This window comes from Pimephales promelas, chromosome 1 (assembly GCF_988280905.1).
Source record: "Pimephales promelas chromosome 1, fPimPro1.hap1.1, whole genome shotgun sequence".
Lineage (NCBI taxonomy): Eukaryota > Metazoa > Chordata > Actinopteri > Cypriniformes > Leuciscidae > Pimephales > Pimephales promelas.
The window spans coordinates 49,544,269-49,564,652 of NC_142769.1; the positions used below are offsets into that span (position 1 = coordinate 49,544,269).

General features: G+C 34.1%; 3 protein-coding genes across 5 annotated transcripts in view; 2 read left to right on the top strand and 1 right to left on the bottom strand.

The window, feature by feature from the left end:
- Positions 1-2,767, top strand: part of cxcl19 (chemokine (C-X-C motif) ligand 19) — a 3,049-nt gene extending 282 nt beyond the window's left edge. Inside the window, exons 2-3 of the mRNA XM_039658421.2 lie at positions 145-280; positions 2,336-2,767. Coding sequence (XP_039514355.1) covers positions 145-280; positions 2,336-2,444 — 245 coding nt within the window. The 3' untranslated portion in view covers positions 2,445-2,767. The remainder of the gene's footprint in view (positions 1-144; positions 281-2,335) is intronic.
- Positions 2,768-7,210: 4,443 nt separating this feature from the next.
- On the top strand, positions 7,211-16,429 carry trmt10b (tRNA methyltransferase 10B). Of its 3 annotated transcripts, none has more exons than XR_016168550.1 (9): positions 7,211-7,669; positions 7,748-7,853; positions 9,673-9,800; positions 9,888-10,040; positions 11,078-11,156; positions 12,902-12,969; positions 13,044-13,167; positions 13,258-16,036; positions 16,182-16,429. XR_016168550.1 is itself a non-coding variant. In XM_039659163.2 (8 exons), the coding sequence occupies exons 1-8, from the start codon at positions 7,523-7,525 to the stop codon at positions 13,392-13,394; spliced, it is 942 nt and encodes a 313-aa protein (XP_039515097.2). In that variant the 5' UTR covers positions 7,211-7,522; the 3' UTR covers positions 13,395-16,429. The 3 variants fall into 3 exon arrangements, 1 of the variants encoding a protein (XP_039515097.2); XR_016168551.1 differs by having other exon boundaries at positions 13,258-13,583; positions 15,900-16,429; XM_039659163.2 differs by having other exon boundaries at positions 13,258-16,429.
- LOC120469893 (aerolysin-like protein) lies at positions 15,656-16,744 on the bottom strand. Its single transcript, XM_039659162.2, has one exon. It carries the CDS (start codon positions 16,742-16,744, stop codon positions 15,800-15,802), a length of 945 nt encoding a protein of 314 aa, XP_039515096.2. The 3' UTR covers positions 15,656-15,799.
- Between the last annotated feature and the right edge of the window lie 3,640 nt (positions 16,745-20,384).

Sequence of the window (20,384 nt, forward strand, 5' to 3'; positions counted from 1 at the left end):
TGACTGCTTCACATTTCCCCAAAGCTGTTGCGTGCTGTTATTTTATAAAGCCCTGTTTGCACAAGACTAATTAATCACATGAGTTGTGTAACTGCTGTTGGTCACACTTTGCTTCGTTGGCCTAAGCGTTGTGTGTTTCCTCAGCTGTGCAGCCGCTCGGCGCGGGTTACAACAGCCGCTGCGTGTGTCTGAAGCTGGAGTCCAGGATCATCCCGCCGGATAACCTGCGGCGCGTGGAGATCCTCCCCAGAGGCCCTCACTGCAAGACCACTGAGGTCATGTAAGTTCGTCCTGCGTCTTCCTGAAACATTTCAATTTAGGTGGGACGTTGTAAATATTTGACGGGTTTTGTCGTATCTAACATTGTTCTTACTAAGAATTTTTGTGTTAACTTTACTTAATGTCCAATAATTTGTTGAACTTACTTAAAATTTCTTGGTAATCTGTACTGTTTGCATGCTATGCCTTCATTACTCAGAAAAATCTTGTAAACATTACTTGACTGGTTTGAGTATCATTTTGTCTTAATTTATATTTTTGTAATTCTCTTCCAATTGATTGCAGTGATTCAACATGAAATCACAATTATTTGATTTCAAAGGAAGTGAAGCAATATATATATATATATATATATATATATATATATATATATATATATATACAAAATTTTAAATTTTCTAATTTTTTTAATATATTTTTTTTATATTATATATATATATATATATATATATATATATATATATATTTTTTTTTTTTTAATATTTATATATATATATATATATATATATATATATATATATACGTATATATATATATATATATGTAAGTTCGTGTAAGAGACCGGAAAAAAATTGTAACAGTCAATTAATTAAATCATTAAATTTTTTTATAAATAAATAAATATATATATAAATATTAAAATATATATATATATATATATATATATATATATATATATTTATTTATTTATAAAAAAATTTAATGATTTAATTAATTGACCGTTACAATTTTTTTTCCGGTCTCTTGTAAGTGTAACCCCAATAATGATAGCAAATAAAATTGTAATGGTAAAATAAAGCCAAAAATAGAAAAACAAAGCAAATGAATTTATTCATGCCGCAATGCACTCTGGGAGTACACTTCCTCAGATCACAGACAGAATTAAGTTGACAAAACTTAAATGGATTAAGTAAGATGCAATTAAGTTGTGCTTACTTAATGAAATTAAGGCAACGAGTTTGCATAATAAAATTAAGTAAACTGAACTAATTGTTTTTTACACTTTGATTGTTTTTAGCTGATTTTTTAGTTTATTTTCAAAAACAATTTCACAGCGTGCTTGAAAATGAAAATAAAACCACAAATTCTAATCAACACAACCATAAAACCTAATAAATACACTACCTTTTAATATTTTTAATGTTTTGAAAGAAGTCTCGTGTGTGCTCACCAACACTGAATACAAATATTTTTGCCGCTTGTTCAAATTAATTAAAATGAGCTTAAGAAACACAATTGCTATACATTTTCTCCAAACTTAATTTGATTGCATACATGTCGAATTTAAGTTTACTTAATCCGTTTGTGTTGGATTACATGACTGATTTGTGTTGCGTTAACTGAAACTGAGCGTGCTTGTTGAAATATAAATATAAATGTTGAAATTAAGTGTTATTTTATGCGTTTTTGAGAAAATGAGAAAAGGGAAAGACTTGATAGTGAGTAGTTGTGTTTTATTTTCAATTACATTGAAATGGGTTACCGTTACAAGTCTCTAAGCTCACCAAGGCTGCATTTATTTGAGCAAAAAAAAAAAAATGCAAATTGTGAAATATATTACAATTTAAAGTAACTGATTTCTATTGTGATATAATTTAAACTGTAATTTATTCCTGCGATCCAGTATCAGTCTTCAGAGTCACATGATCCTTCATAAATCACTCTAATATGTTGATTTGCTGCTTATAATATTTTTGCGAAATCCAAGATACATTTGTTTGATCATTCTTTGATAAATATAAAGTAAACAAAAAAAAAAACACTTGAAAAAAAATCGCTTGTGAAATTATCAATGTCTTTACACTTTTGATTCTAAATTATTACATTGTTTAAATTTAAAAAAAATTTGGATTTTTGTACGTGTACATAGATAACTTCGACAGTTTCCTCTGATAACGGATCACTCTAAAGTGGACGTTTTCTGTAAAGCTGCTTTGAAACGACGTGTATTGTGAAAAGTGCTATAAATGTGAATTGAATTGATTAATGAATAAAAGTATTTTACTTAAAAGCACTTTATCTTCTACATAAATCCTGTTTTCCTTTCTTTTTTCAGTGCTGGTCTATCGAGTGGAGAAAAGATCTGTCTTAACCCCAGGACACCATGGGTTAAAAGACTCATTCACTTTATTGAGAAAAAAGAGCGAATGGCCAAGAAAGCATAGAAGACATTTATGTTGTGACTTATATTACTTTCATTCTCACTACTCACAAGACACATTAGCTCACTATGTTTTGAAACAGAGCGCTTAAATGTAAATTCTTGCAAAATAATATTTTTATATGCATTCTGATCCTTTCATTCTGATTGATATGTGTTTGTCCTGTCTAATGATTTCAAGACACCATGATCCAAATGATATGCTACACTACAGTCTGTTACACTGCATCTATTCATTGTATACTGTTGCAATCAGTTTGTTAAAAATTATAAAAGTTGTGGAATATATGGATGATGTTTTTTAATTAAATCCTTTCTTTTATCAAATCCTGCTCCCTTTTCATGAACTTGTAAGGTCTCCAACTCCCTCTCTTGCAATGTAATTTGTTCCACCTTTTAGCTGTCAGCCCCAATGCACTTTCACAGGTCTTATCACTTGTGAATTCCTCTCGATGATTTCTCAACATATTTTGCGCTAATTTATCAAAACAGTGTTTTTTTTACCAGACATGTTGAATATCGTCGTTAATCAGTCCCCACAGCAAGGAGTTTTTACACACATTTTTAAAACTGCAATTCTTCCTCTGTACTCTACAGTAGGGGAGAGCGGGGCACAACCTAACACATTTTGGTTTTGGCTCAATTATTAAAAAATGTATTGAGTTATTAAGTTTAAAGCATACACATCTCTGCTACAAATGCACACCAAATTTTTTTTCTAGGACCTACCATTTTCGTACTGTTGCACTGAAAGTGACAGAAGTGCAAATTACCCCATATGTGTGGTTAATTGTAACAGACAGAGGGGTTCGTTGTAACACTTGTGTGTAACACACATAATTCAGAAGAATATTATTTGTATAGTTTGATATTGTTTGTGCATCTGTATAGATAGATTTCCATACATCCATCCCTCATCCAATCATGGATCAATATCATGGATAGAGACATAGAAAAGGGCTGCACAGTTTTGCAATAAATAATAATAAATAAAATCATAAAATATTGTAATTGCAATTAAATTAGATTTGTGTGTGGCAGCTGCATGTAAAATTATTATTATTAATAATAATAACAGTAATAATGATAATACGAATGAGCTTAAAATAAAAATTTAAAGGGTTTATTGCATTAAAAACAGGCCATATTTTGAATAAATAAACAAGTGATCAATGCATAGTAAACTACATTTTAAAAATTTTAAATTCCAACATTGTTTGTGAAAGTCCAACAAAGTTAAATGTATAAATAAATACTCAAACCTGAAAAGTTGTGTGGCTCCGTGTTATCATTTGATTATCATTGTACACTTGGAGGCTTGTTTGTAACACTGTGTACAACTAACCCCGCTGACCGCTGTGTATTACATGTTTTAAGCCTCGCTAACAGTTTCTAGGAATTGCTCAAACGGTGTTTGAGCCAACAAGAAACCTGAAAAAAACCTATGATGAAAAAATTTATTTGCATGGTGTCAAAACACTCTTTGTCCAGTATCTTCGCGAAATATTATCAAAACGCAAATTCGCGGGAGACCGTCTTCTGGCGGTGAGAGAAAAAGAGCGGAAAGACAACCTGCTTGATCCTGACTGAATATGTAAAAGGTTTGAGTTACATTTAACCCCGCGTTAGGTTGTGCCCCGGGCTCTAACTACAATCTCTAATCTTCCATTTCTTGGTCAATTAATTGAAATAAAAAGTATCCATACGGCTCAATGACACCAACAAACTTCAGTCTGGCTTCCTTTCAAACAACAGAACTGAAAAGGCCCTAATAAATATTTTAAATGATCTACAAGTAATTCAGATCTCATGGCGATCATTGTTCTGAGTGCTTCCTGAAACTGCTGTTCATGAGATACTCGCACTCGCACTTGTTTCAACCCAAATTTGGGTCAAATATGGACAAACCCAAATGTGAGTGCAACTGACTACATAAATGTGTCGGGTCAGGTCCAGAGTGGTTCAGATCCTATACTTAAACAGCAGCAGTGAATGCTTTGTTATGTCATATCTTGTGGCGTTCCTCAAGGCTCAGTATTGGGCCCTCTATTATTTCACCTTTACATGCTTCCTTTTGCTAGAGTAATTCATCAGTACAATATTTGTTTTCACCAGTATGCAGATGACATGCGACTCTTATCTATCACTTGGACCAGACGGCTACAATTCAGTTTACACTCTTTTGGACTACATAAAAAGAGAGCGTAAAATCGTCACAGACCTTTCTACTACTGACCTTTCTAGTACTTCACTTAGTTATCTGTAATCTCAGTAACAATCTATTGCTCTATATCTTGCTACTTTATCGCTAAAAGCCAGTATAACCAGGTCAAGAACTGAAGAATCATGCTTGACAGGGACCTCAGTTTAAAAAACAAACAAACATATGAGCAATTTTTCTAAAACGGCCTACAGAATGAGAAAATCGTTCATACATTTGTTTATTGTAGACTTGATTAATGTGTTATTCAGATTCAGATCCGTTCACTGGCGGCCTGTAAAAAATAATCGTGATTTTAACGGTAAGAGACTGTAAAAAAGCTACAGTGCAAAACTGTGAATTGGTTAACAGAAAGTTTTCGTGCTATATACAGTAAATAACTGTGATATAATTTTACTGTAAAATACCCTTAAATTTACAGTTTTTGAAAGTGAAAAAGAACAACTCATTGTATAATTTACAGTGAAAAAACGTAAATTGACATTCCCACAATTCCCTGCGTTGACCACTTCACATTTTTTGTATTTTTGTTGAAATAACTATGGCTCCTCATAGTTTTCAGTTATGTACATTAGGGTTTTATGTTACATTTAATGTTGTTAAATTAATGTTTATTTCATCTGTGTTACCATGATGGTGTTTAATGTTTGTGTGAATGACACTGTGCAGCTTTCTTTATAAAATTGTTAAATTGAGATGAGCTATGATTGATCATGTGACTCATCACTGCTGTGATGATTGTTGGTTGTCGGTGTGTTACAATGGTACATAACAGATCTCAATTTTTGAAAGGATGGTAAATCAGCATTTTATCAAAAAATTAAATACAGTTTATTACTGTAAATTTTAAGTCAAGTATGTAAAACCATTAACGTTTCTACCGTATTTTAACGGTAAAGTTCTGACACCCACAGCTGCCGTTTTTTTTACCGTAAAAATTACGGTTTTATTTTTTACAGTGCACAGAATTGACTTCAAGATCCTCTCATTGGTTTTTAAATGTCTTTATGGGACTGCCCCAAAATACTTTTCTAATTTATTGGATACATATTCTCCAGCAAGGTCGCGCCGAACATCCAACAGTAACTTGTTGAACCAAAATCATGGCTAATTTGGCGGTCTTTTGTCATTTCGGTGCCAATATGGATCTCTCTTCCTGACAGCCTGCTCTCCTGTGATTTTATCTATCACACTTGCCAGTTGCCACTGAAAATTTAAATTCATAAATCAGTTTGATTCACCCAAAATGTATAAAATTACCCAGAGACATTCGTGATATCAGGCTCATTTCTTATCTGTTGTGCATTTGTAGCTCGTGAAAAAGTGGAGAACATTTTGATTAACGGTAGCAGAAAAAAAACAGTCTGAGTCATGTACATGACTTTCACATGACAGGCCTGAAATCAATTTGATTGGATTTGGTTGTAAAAATTTAACAGAATTCAGCAGATATGAATATTACCACACTTCGTCCTTCACAAAACCGCCAGCTTCACAACAACCCACAGCTTCCTATTCGCAAAAACACGTGTGTCCAAAATAAGAAATGCTTACAAATGCAATTCTGTCCACATTGTTTGTTTATATTTACAGTTTTAATTTATTATAATATGGACAATGAGATATTGTTGTCAGGGTTTTGTTTTTGGAGCAGCTCCTCGTCTGACACACTTTTGATGCCGGTTTGGAGAATTGGTGGATTGCATGAATCAGGTTTTATTTTGAATAAAGAAACACATGAAAGTCCCTTTGATCACATGTGCATTTCTCAGCAAAGACACTTATCAGAACAGACTTCTGTAATAAACGATTTTTTTATTAGGGTTTGTACTACAACATTGACGATGATATAATCTTTATGATTTAATAAGTTTGTATGTTGGTACAAAGTCCGTTTGGATAATGAAAGCATCTGGTAAAATGATGATCTACTCTACTTTTTCCCTTCATTTATTTTTTAATTTTTTTTATCATACCATTGAAATATAACGGTACAAATATTCGAATAAAAAAATTATGTAAAAAAATATGTAAGCAAACAAAACATCAACGTAAAACACTTGCTGGACAGTTAGAATGTGGATATGTGTGATTTAATAACCAGAAAACTCTAAATATGAGCTTTTGGTTACTAATTTTTGTTCCTGCAAATATGACATTTGGCAAATACCAGTAAAAATAATATGCATGTTTATTTGATTTACTGATGTAATGTAATGAAGAAAATACAGTACACACTTCAACAAATAATGAAAAACGTATAATAGATGTTTAGAAATAAATACATACACGTAAAATGATAACAGAAGAATAAAATAATAATGTAGGCCTATATTATATTAAATCATATTGAAAATACTGTGCAGAACTATGGGCCTGCATGGCTGCTATATTTTAGTTTATTTTTCAAGAACCAAAAATAAAGGTTGGTTTTACTGTGATAATATTTATGTATGGTTTATATTTAGCAAAAACTAAAATTAAATGAACAATATCGGACTCTTTCCTGCAAAATGCGTCCAAAGTAGCAACAGCGTGGCCGTTACGTCATAACAGCGCGACCGACTCTCTCGAGTTGAAAACATTAGCAGTTGTGGAGTTATGTCGTTTACAGGTTCAATTAAACCTTTTTCGGCATCGCTGTATCTTTTTATGCGTTTATAGATCTAATATATATCATTATTTGTTACTTCCTCTTTCAGTTTGTCGGAAGAAAGGATCTTTAGCTGCATTTAGCGCCTTAGTGTCACTTTATCAGTATCTGAGGTCATCATTTTTTCTCCTGCCGTTCAGTTTTAATAGATGTGTTTTACGTTGTTTTGTGGGGGATATACATTAATCTGACTTTAGACATAAAACAGATGGAAGAAGCGTTACACGAGAGATGCTGTCACTCTGACGGAGCGTCGAAACTAAACGACGCTGCGGTCGCAGATTTGCTGGAGTTTCTGCGCATCGATGTGGAGCTCGAGCCCGCGAGCGCCGACAGGGAGCAGACCTCGTGCTCTGTAAGAGAATGATGAGTCATAATATTGAGACACGATTCATTTACTGACACTGTGTCACTTATTGTAATACTTCTACAGAAAAATGTTACACGCAAGCAGCGTAACTGGGAGAGAAGACTGGAGGTGAAAAGGAGAAGAAGAAAAGAGGAGAAACAGAGAAAGAAGCTCAACAGACTAAATAAAGGTGATCTGATCTTAATTAATATAAGTTACCTAACAGGGTCAAACCTATGTACATTTCCATGCCCCATCATAAATATATATATATATATATATATAATTTAAATGAATATTAATATAAAATAAGAATGAATGATAGGGTCATAAAATTATTTTATGTCCCTTTCACACTGGTCAAATATTACAAAGTCAAAGGCATTTATAATGTTACAAAATATAAAAATGAATGCTGTTTTATTCATCAGAGTCTCAATAGGATAAAAATACATCACTGTTTCACAAAAAATGAAGCAGCACCACTGTTTTTTTTTTCAACATTGATAACAATCTTATAATGTTTATTGAGCAGCAAATCAGCATATTATTATGATTTCGTGTGAAGCTGGAGACTAATAATGTTGAAAATTAATTTAACATTATATATTCTAAATTCTCAAATAAAAAACAGTTAATTTGATTTGTAACAATATTTCCAAATATTACTGTTTTTACTGTATTTTTAATTAAATAAATGCAGCCGAAGAGACTTATTTAGAATTATAGAAAGAGTTCGTAAAGAAACAAATGGAAATCAGAAACAAACGGAATTAAGACATATTTGAAAAAAATACAAAGATATAACAGATTGAATTGATATACCATTACTTTATGCAATATGCACGTAAACATCGCCATTAATGCCATTGCCATTCTATCCAATGCATTTCTGCACTGTATCTTATTTGCATTTATGTGTTCTTGGGACAACATGTAATGAAGAAAGATGTGTAATAATATGTGTTAGAATATCTCATATTTCATAAGAAGTTTTCAGTATAAGTCACTTGCTGTGTCTCCCAAAATGCCTGATAAACACGATTTAAAGCAGCACTATGTAGGAATTAGTATGTAGTAGTTGTACTGTCGTGTCAAGCGCTGTGTATTGGCGTGAGAAATCATTTAAAATAACACGTATGCATGCAACTCTTTTGGCCAAAAGTTACATGGTGTGCTTTAAAGGGATAGTTCACTTTGAAATTAATTTTTGATATGTTTTATCTTACCTCAAGGGCATCCAAGATGTAGGTGTCTTTGTTTCCGCGGTATTTTATATTTTTAGGTCAAACCGTTCTTGTCTGTCAGTCATATAATGGAGGTCTATGGTCACCACCTCAAAGAGCATGCACAGAGAAGTCCAAATTAAACATGATTTAATGACTCGTAAATGTAAGTACACATTGATGGCCTAAGACACGAAACGAGCGGTTTGCGTGAGAAAACGAACGAGTCATTATATCATGTTTTATCTGGACTTGCTGCATGCTCTTCGAGGTGGTGACCATAGACCTCCATTATATGACTGACAGACAACAACGGTTTGACCTAAAATTATCAAAATTGAAACTACTGTGGAAACAAAGACACCTACATCTTGGATGTCCTTGAGGTAAGATAAAACATACCAAAAATTAATTTCAAAGTGAACTATCGCTTTAAAGTCCTGATGTCTCTAAAGAGGACGTATGAAATCAATGCTGTTTCGTAACAGAAAGTCTTATTCTGATTTGAAACCCCATTAACATTTTTCTGAGATGTTGATTTCTGACAAACAAATTTAAATGATAATTACAAAATATTATTTTCATATTTCCATAAGAGTGCCATCAAAGTTTCCATAAAAGGCCCTATACGGGCCTTAAAATTGTGACGTTCAGAGAAATTCGCTAAAATATAACGTCCTCTACCGAGGCAAAATGCCCATTCCAGGGTCTCAAGAGGATATTGCATTATGATCTGGAACCAAGAGTGTTTTCTAATTGATTGGATGTGTGTGTGTGTTGCAGATGTGAATGAGCTGCAGCTCAGTAAACGTGTGATTAAAGCGGTTACCAAAGAGAGACTGGAGGAGGCCAGAGCAGCAGGACTGCGTCTGTGTGTCGACCTCAGCATGACCGACCGCCTGACAGACAAAGTAAGATTCACACACACACACACAGTCTGACAGTGATTTTAGATAACAAGTGTGGGGGTTTAATTCAATCATACTTTTATCTCGTAGGAAATCAGTCGTCTTGCAGGTCAGATCAGGCGCCTTTACGGATCCAATAAGAAATCCCTACAGCCATTCCACGTTTTCCTGACAGAGTTCAGAGAGGACAGTCTGCTGTATAAGGAGTGCGTTCGGATGAATGACGGCTTCCTGAATTATCTGGTTAGAAACGATTCCTAACCTTCAATAGTACAAACAGAAGCACAGATGATATACAGTGATAATTAGGGCTGGGTAATAAATATCGATTTCTCGATATTAATCGATTCTCATTTTTACGAACCGATATCGATTCTTAAATCTCAAGAATCGATTAGTCATCCTGTTTCATTTGAATGAATGGAACGTTGTATAGTGGCGTCGCGCATCCAAAAAAATCACAATAATCTTTGTCCTTTGTTATTATTGATATGAAACAAAGTCTCAAATTTCAAATTATGTCCATTTTCTTTAGAAATTCAAAAACATAAATAGCGTTTTGGCGCTGTGGCGTGAGATCGCTCTGGAGAAGCAGCAGCGCTGATCTCTCTTCCGGGTTAATAATACCAGTCAAAGCGCTAAAATAAACATGAATGAGCATCTGAAAGTGTGTTAAAGATCGAGTACAACTTATCGAAATCCGGATCATGTCACATTGATTCACTCAATCAGCGTTTCAACCGTGGAAAGACGTCAGTTAAACAGCTTGTAATCAATGTCTATCGTCATATTTACCTCAGAAAACCTAAATAACTCCAAAATAACTCTAGAGAGGAGCATTTTGCTAAATATATATATACACCATATTACATATGCATTATAATATTAATGTTCTTCAATATTTAATGCATATTTGAATAAATCTGGCAAGTTTTTATGACAGCCACCATTTAAATGTTTATATTTCATATAATCTTTTTATTATAAAAATAAATAAAAGTGTAATTTAAGTGATTCAATCATTATTACCTTCATATTTGGCTAATGAAGCCTAGTAGGCTACAACTAGACTCCCATAGTTTACAGCATTAGTTAAAGGATTTGATTTCCTTGAGAAAAATTGCCATTTATTGTAACTGATATCCAAAATAATCTATATTGAATCGAAACGTAATCGAAATCGAATCGAATTGCAAGCTTGTGAATCGAAATTGAATCGAATTGTGAAATTTGTCTCAATAGCCAGCCCTAGTAATAATGATATTGTCTGTGTCGCACAGATCGATGTGACGGAGGAGAGCTGGTTTCATCTGTTTCCCTCTGAAGATGTGATATATTTAACCCCGGACGCAAGTGAAGGTTCATATTGCACATCTTCTATATCCAATTAGTGAAGTCATCATGAATACAAATGCGCCTTATTTACGTTTTAATGGTGCACACTACTCTAAATTTGATCATGTTTACACTCCTGGGCAGAAAAAAATGGCAAAACTAAAAATGTAATTTTTTTAACCATAAATTATTGGTCTGGAAGAAAACGAGCAAAATTTAAGCAAATGCACTACTTAAAAAGCCGTTGGTACTGCAATGTATCGATGACGCTTCTGAGGACAGGAGGATATTGCAGAATGGCTTTCTTCCCACAAATAAAAAGAGGAATGAAGATCAGATGTTGTTTTTCAATGCGTCCGAATTGCAAAGCCAATGGAGAAGTGGCTTGAGATGTTTTGTCCTGGTCAGAGTCCAGATGTGAACTCTTTATTAAATATTTAGTCTTACATTAAACTCAAAGGAACTCTGGAGGTATTTTTCAGTGACTCATGGACAGTTTGAAGCCGTTAGCATTGAGTGTTGTTACTTCATGTTCAGTGTCTGTGAAATTCTTTCCAATTTGCTGACCAGTGATTTAATATGGTCAAGACCATTTAAAGACCTCTAAATATTTTGCCATTTTTGGCTTGGCGCATTTTATTTTTTATTTACTTTTGCCCAGGAGTGTAAGGTAATATGAAACAACTTACTTGCTTGTCTTTGATCGTGTCTCCCTTTTTTTACACTAGTGTTTTTTTTATACACTATTAATCATGTTTATTGATAGCTTTAATATTATTAGGGCTGTGCAAAGATTAATTGCGATTAATCGCATCCAAAATAAAAGTTTGTGCTTTTAAAAATGATTGTGTATAATTATTTTGTATTTATAAATACATATGCATGCATGTATATATTTAAGAATTATTTACACATAAATACTGTGTATATATAAATACATAATCTATATTATATATAAATGTTTTATATATGAATAACACATTTTCTTAAATATATACCTGCATGTGTGTGTGTATTTATATATACAAAATAATTATACACAGCACACACACACACACACATATATATTATATAAGCACAAACTTTTAGAAACACAGCCCTATTTAATATATAAATAAATAAATAAATATATATATATATATATATATGTATGTATATGTATGTATATTCATTCATTTTAATTTAGTTCAGGTTTTATTTTTTTTACTAATAATATTTATAATTTTTTGGTGGGGTTTGCCTTTTTGTATTTAGTTTTAATTTATTTTTATTTCAGTTTTAGTCATTTTAGTACTTAAACCTAAGTTTATTTATTTTAGTTTGTTGCCAGGACAACATTTCTAATTTTCTTTAACTTTAGGTTGTTTTATTTGAATTGAATTCAGCTTCCAATTTCATCATTGAATATACTATTTTACTCATAAATGCGTCAGAAAATGATAGTAAAACATTCCTATTTTTATTTTTAAGTTTTTATGTTTTATTTTTTTAATATTTTATACTATTTTTATATTTATTTTACTTTAATTACAGAAAACAATTTTTAATTGTTGTAATTTTAGTTACCACTGCCATGTTTCTTAATTGAATATACTGCTTCACTCATTATAGTGACAGATGATATTAACGGTCAAAAAGATATTCTATCATTATATAATTTTGATATTAAGAGGAAAAAGTTAATTTAAAACCCATGTGAATGCTGCAATAAGTAAAAGTTATTTGTTTTTATTCCACATAAATTGATAACGACTGACTGTCCCCGTTAGCGTTGGAATATGTGGAGGAAGATAAAGTTTATATCCTCGGAGGTTTAGTGGATGAAACCATACAGAAGGTGAGACTCATTGATGAAAGATTTCATAGTGAAGAAACAGCTGAACTAAACAAGATCTCACTGCTTTCTTTAAGAAAATAAGCTTCACGAGGGCGAAAGAGCTTGGCATTCGCATGGCGCGGCTGCCGATTGACGAGTACATGGTGAAGAAACCAAACCCCAAAAACTTCCACTCCAAAATCCTGGCCATCAATCAAGGTCATCGCTTTCTCTGGCTCCGTTTCTACATTATTACATTACTCCTCCTCATCCCGAGTGTGTAATTGACCGTGTGCTGTTGTGTTTCAGTGTTTGAAATCCTACTGACATTTCGGGACACCAAAGATTGGACTAAAGCTCTTGCCGCTGGTATTCCTCCTGGAAAAGGTTACATGTTGGCCTCGGCAGCATCTACGGACGTGATAAACTCTCAGGAAGAGCTGTAGACAGGGCAGTGTTATAAAATCATCTATATTAGATAACTTAATGTCTGACTGAAGTCACTTGAATCACTAAAATACGTTTTATCACGTTTTATTTATGTTAAAATGCTCTTAAGGATGGTTTCTGCACAGTCAAAAACTCAACTGGTGGATATTTTGTCTGCATTAAAGCCACTGGATCAAATCACTGATGTATGCACTCCTTTTATCACTGCGTTCATGTTTTCAATGTGACATGGATTAGATTAGGGCCTGGTTCCACAGACAGGGCTTAGATTAAGCCTTCATTCAGAGTAGCTTTTATAATTATGAAAAAAAAACATTGCTGGTTTGCAAATTGAGACAAAACGATAACACAGACATTTTAAGATACATCAGTGCAAGATGCTTTCAAGTAAAACAGCTCAAACATGAATTTTAGTCTGGATCTAGACTCAAGCCCCGTCTGGTATAATGTTACATTGGTCTAGTGTCTTTTTAATAAGTACTCTTGACTAAAAACAATTTTATCAAGTAGTTTGACCATCAGCGCCACCTAGCGGCTGACATTTGTAACTATATAAATCATCTTCCCAGAACCATCATCAAAGTCTTTAGTAGATTAACTTAAATGCCCAAACTTTCATATTTAATTAAAAACACCCCATTAATGCATGTAATGTTCCTCACTAAAGAAAACTATTGGTTTGACACCAAATACGTCGTTTTTGTTTAAAGTTGTATTACTTAAACATTTATTTTATCCAAATGTGTCTAAATATTGATACTTGGATTCATGTAAAAAAAAAAAAAAAAAATCATAAAAAATTATGTAATGCTGTTAGCTGTAGACATACTGTGTAACCTTGTATACGTCAGTAGGATAGCTAAACTAAACATTTCATAGCTTTTTAATGATAGAAATATGATGATATAATTTTGATGATAGACGACAATAATCAGGAATACAAATTAATAAACTTGTCAAATTTCGCCATTTTGAGTTGAAAATAGGCCTATATAGTTTACGACGTGATTTGTGTATTGTAATAATTAGTAACTGTCAATGTGAGTGGACTAGAAACAATAACGAAGCCGTTTTCATCATAAGATTAATAATGAATTTTTACGTATTTGTGAATACGTTTTATAAATGTATTTACCTTGCGTTCGTAGCCTTCAATTTGTCAAATTAAATAATTCATAAAACGTTTAGGCTAGACGAAAATAAAAACACTGTCAGTCAAAGCAGTCGAGCAACAGGAGGTGACAGAAGTGTTTTTGTATTTTTCCCTTAGGCCTATTTGTTTTAAGTGCACTTGTAGTTTTTAGGAAACATTGTTTGTTTACTTGGTTCACAAGCTGAAAGCACCAGCGGACTTTTTTTTTTAATAATGTTGATTATGTGGTTAGTAGTTGTATTTACCTTATTTTAACGAGGTTCTGCAATCAGCAGACATCATTGGAGAAGAACGAAGCAGACAGAGGACACTTAATGAAAGTGCGGGGCGTGTGCTTGCGTTTGATTCAGCGAGAATGAGGGCGCGGCCTTGATTTCGCGGCTTTACTTCCTGCTCACGACTGCGCATGACTGGTCCCGAAACACGCAAGCGCGCAGACTCAAGTTCCAAGATGTCAGCGTCATATCGAAACACTGGCGGCTTCAGTTCTCTGATGGAAAAGAGCGAAGGGGCGTCGTCCATCTTTTTTTACAGTCTATGGGCATGACGGTGTAACGTTACGATTATAACGTAAGACTATAGAAACAATGACAGACATTAGCCTCAGTAAAGTTATTATTCATTGAGAGAAAATGTGCGCCTTTGGGGTGTATAGTCTTTGTAATTACGTATTTTCACAGTCTTATACCTCAAAGGTTTTACATCAAACTGTGACTTTATTTACTTTAAAATGTATCTTTTAAATTGACAAACATCATATGTGTAATTCAGGGCACAATTCAAACGAGATCAAAATATTTGTTGTCTCTCGCCATTGACTACCATTCAATATTTTTTCGAAATAAGGTCCCGTGGTGGTCGACCGGAAGGGGAGGGATAATCAGTTACAACTACATGATGTAACCATTTTTTGTCAGTTTTCAGGAGCAGAACGTTTTTGTGTCGAGAAAATAATTCGAGACAACATTGCTTGTAACACAGGGTTTATTTAATAAATTGTTTTTTATTAAATGTAATTTCAAACATGTTATTGCAGAATCTGTTTCTATAGATTATTTTAAAGTGAGTACACAATTGTAAATATTTATGTATTGGTATCATTTAAGATTGAGAACAACAATGTTGGTTATATATTTTCCCTGAACAACCAAACCCCCACCAAAAGATTACAGTGAGGCCTAAATTTAAAGCAACGAAATCAGATGGAATCAAAGATCATTTGTGTTACATGTGCAATCTGTCTTGACATCACAGATCGGATTCTTTAGTGGTCACTTTGATATCACTGTAAGTGACGCCTTTGTATGTGCCCTTGGTTTCATACTGTAACACACTGCCGTTCTTGCAGGTGATCTTCACTGTGCCGGTGTAAGGCAGGTCAAAGGTGGCTCTGCCGACGGTCATGACAACCTTCACCTTCTTCCTTGGTGGCACTTCTACATCGGTAGACACAGTTTCGGTTCTCTCATCTGTCTGCGTCTGACCGTAAGTGCTTTCTGATCCAACAGTGACACTGAATCCTCCAGAAACTTCTAGAATCCCTGGAATCCCAGCCTTCACTTCCATACTGAATGTTGTTGTTAAACTTTCACTCACAGACCATGAGGATTGTTTGGTTATTTTCTTTGAGGTTTCAACTCTTTGTTTCTGAGGGATGGAGGAGTCGTTCCTGTAAGAGATGGATTTGATTTCTTCCACGGCCACCTGTGGGATCAGTTGGTTGATAGTGGGATAGTTGACATTGGTGAGATCTGTTGATTGAACCGCATTGAGAAACATGAATCCCATGTTGTCAATGTCTGCCCCACACTTTCCTTCAACGCCCAAACAATACCCAGAGCCGACATCAATGGGATATTTTGTTTTTAAATCCCATTTCATCTTGGCAAAAAACTCTCTCCCCTTGCTGGTCTTGAATTTGATGGCTCCAAGACGTCTTCCTTCTCCGTTCCCCCACAGGGCCAGTGAGGTGAAACACTCTCCAGGCTGGAACTTGAACTCTTGATGATCTCCGGCTGGTTTTCCAAAGGTTTCACTTCTGCCGTCTGAAAGCCAAACCTTGACAGCCTTCACCTGCCATTCTCCAACCCAAACCCCGATCTTCTCTAAACTGGCACCGTTCTTCTTCCCAGTCAATGAAAATGCATGACCTCCATTTCCGCCAATTTGATGAAGAGTTGTTGGGTAGGACATCTTTGAATTGATCTGAAAATTATCACAGATTATAATTAGCATCAGTTGTATAGTCTATTTGCAGTGTGTAGTAGAGCCAGACCGATATATCGGCAGGCCGATATTATCGGCCGATATTAGGCATTTTCCACACTATCGGTATCGGCAGGTATAATGGCCGATAAATGAATATTTAAAAAATAAAATCCGCTTGAACCATGTCATGAGTGTTGGAGTTGTATAGCTTGTCCACCAGAGGGCACTCTACACCGTCCCTGTCGGCAACACTCGTTGAGTTGGTCACGAGACATACTTTGCTTGAATAACAATTGAAAGACCATCCGCATCAGTTCTCCTGTGACTATCATGTCCAGTTTTGCTGCTGTTAAATAAGCCGAGAGTGAAGCGGAATTAGCTAGTAATAGTTACGTTATGTTGTTACAGTGTAGACCTTTTAACTTTTGACAATGTGACTGATGTATTTTTTTTAATAGCGCGCGACAGTTTTAGCAATGAGACGTATCATCTCTTCTTGGCCTGTTATATTGAAAATGTATGTTTTACAATTTGTTGCGCGTTTCTGAAATAATAATTTAAAAAAAAAATATCGGCCGATATATCGGAATATCGGATTTTAAAACCAATAAATATTTGTATCGGTATCGGACTTCAAAATCCTTTATCGGTCGGGCTCTAGTGTGTAGCAACTCAGAATGTAATAACGGCATATAATGTGATAATAATGTAATTAATGTTCAAAATTGTAAGACTGGTTAAGGCTGAAAATTAACATTTGAAGTCCCCCTCGTGCACTATTGAGACAAAGCTCTCACCTCCCTCATCCTAATTTACATTTCTCCCCCTCATTCTTCGCCCTTGCAGAGATTACCCTGAATGGTTTAATGTGAATGATTATCATTGAGTACTAAACATGTTTAGTATCATTTCTACAAATGTCTACTTTCCAAATAAGTAAACAAAAGGTAACAAGGTTTTTAGGAGTTATTTTTAAGTGTGGTCTCTAGACAAACAGTCTCCTATGCCCAAAAGGTGCAAACTTCTGAATGCAAATATCCATTGTTAGCCTATATAATGAAATGCATTAAGGCTTGGGGGCTTTTCTGTATCTCAGATGATCCCGTGAGACTGAGAGTGACCGAGTCTCTCAGCTTCATGTATTTCTTAAATGTCGGGTTCGTTGTCTTGACTATCTTGAAATTGGAATGAAAAAGTTAGCTGACATTATACTGTAAGTTCTTACATTTGATTATTCTAACTGACTTTGACAGTATTTCCAGTAAAGAGTTAAAAAATTTATTTATATTTAATAATGCACAGATATCATTAAAAACCTTTTCGTTTATGGAGTCAGAAGAAATAACGAGAGAATACATATGATAAAATGTATTGCATTTAATCAAAAAGACTTTGACACTAGAAAAGACCTTAACCTGCTGATTGGATGCCTCCATTGGGCCGATCGAGCCGAGCTTCACGATAATGAAATAATTTTCTCAAAATGTAATAGAATTGAGCTCATAATGTATTAACAATTTTTACAAGTCAACAAATCAATTTTCCATAAGCCTAGATGCACATATAAGATTACATTTTTGGTATAAAGAGCAAGCCAAAGGAAAAAAATGAACTTGTACTATTCAGTGCCAGAAAATTGGGTTAAATAATCTCATCCAAAATATTACAAATTGTTAGCTACATCTTAAATGTACTTGTAGTGCCCTTGAGTAAAAGTATACTCACATGGATGACTGCAGTTCGAATTTCTTCTTAAAATGAGCTCGTCTGGTCAAAGCTGGAAAAGTGTGATGTGTTTGGTCAGGCTGCTGCTTAAATACAGCTCAAAAAGGGAAACGCAGTTCCTGAAACACACCCCGAGTCAATCACTAACCAGGGTCCAAACCGGAACCAGATAATAGAAATATTCATAGTTACCTAGAATCTTCTTAGCAGGTGTGTTGGGCAATTTTGGAGATTTGAACACACATTGTAAAAAATTATCGTGATTTTAATGATAAAAGACTACAGTAAAAATGTTACAGTGAAAAACTGTGATATATATATGAAGAGTTCAGATGCAAAAGCCTCTAAATGCCATTTGAAATTTTCTTCTTTAATGATGATTTTTATCAAGCTTGTATATTTAAGTTCAGTAATTTCAGTTAAATAACAATTAATAGGTAATTATCATTGTCATTTAAGTGAAATCACTGAACTTAAATATATAAGCTTGATAAAAAAAATGATCATTCTAGAAGAAAATGGCACTTAGAGGCTTTTGCATCTGAACTCTTCATATATATATATATATATATAATGGTACATTTAATGTAATTTTACTGTAAAATACCGTTAAGTTGTTGGAAGTGGAAAAAGAACAAGTCATTGTCATTGTAGCCTAGAAGTTACAGTAAAAAAAACATCAATTCACCTTTGGCTAAGCCACGCCTTAGAATGTAGATTGACCAATCACAGCGCAGCCAAGAACGAGCTCCCACAGAGGTCGGACATTTTTTGACAGCGCTTCATTGACTTTCAACACAGGGGTCTCATATTTTTGGTCTCGGCAGGCTATTACCGTCATAATTTTCTCAAAAATATGGTTAAAAGTTGTGCCTCGGGCATTTCAGATACGCGTTTCCCAGAGAGGTTGGAGGAGGGTATCCGTATTTTCCCTTCCCAAAACCGAAGTCAAATCCTGACAATCGTCTTTGGATTAACGTTAAACTGTATGGATGTCCTCAGTCAGCTAAACCCTGCTGAAAGATCAACAAGCACATCTGTTTTTACTTCTAGTTCTAACCTTACTGTGAGTATGAATTTATATTAGTTAGACCATTTTAATGTTTTAGGTTATGATTTCGGTTCTCATACCGGTTGTTGATACACTATCACACGCTATACAACGTTATAGCCTACTCGTGTAGTCCGTTTGCTTTGTAATAACGATTATAGAAGTGTAAAGTGAATAGAGACCTACCCAGCTTTGCATGAACAGTGTTGCTCCCTGATATTAGTCCCAGCCTCCGTCTCGATTAGTAGGAAATGCGGTGGTTAATTTTTTTGACTGTGACCAGTACGTTATGCTCTATTTTGGATGCCTTGTTGTTTCTTGCGTTTCACCTGTAATTATGTCTTGAATGAACGCATATTGCAGCCCCTTTTGCCTACTTCTATCGGACACTTTATTTGATGTTTTTTAAAAGTTTGATAACATTTCAGCAGGAAGCTGTTACAACATAAGCCACGCAGAGCCCAGATGAAGTTTGACGGATGTAGCAACAGTAACTAAGGGGGCGGGGCTTAGCCAAAGGTGAATTGACTGACTAGAATCTGAGTATGACGACGTCAGGCAAATATTTAATCTAAATTACTTACTAATTAAATAGTCATTATGAATGGAGGCACATAAATCAAAAGATAGACTTCACTGGAAATTATAAAGATAGATCTTTACAGTCTAGAATTGGCTTTCAACTTCTGAGGAACTTAGTTGAAAGAGCAGACTGACATTGTTTCCTCTGTGGCCATAAAATGATTCAGATAGTTATCAGCCTTAGGAAATACTACTGGAACTTAACTACTGGGAAAATAAACAATTCACTTCTTGAAGATCAATTTAAGGATAAAATATTATAACAAT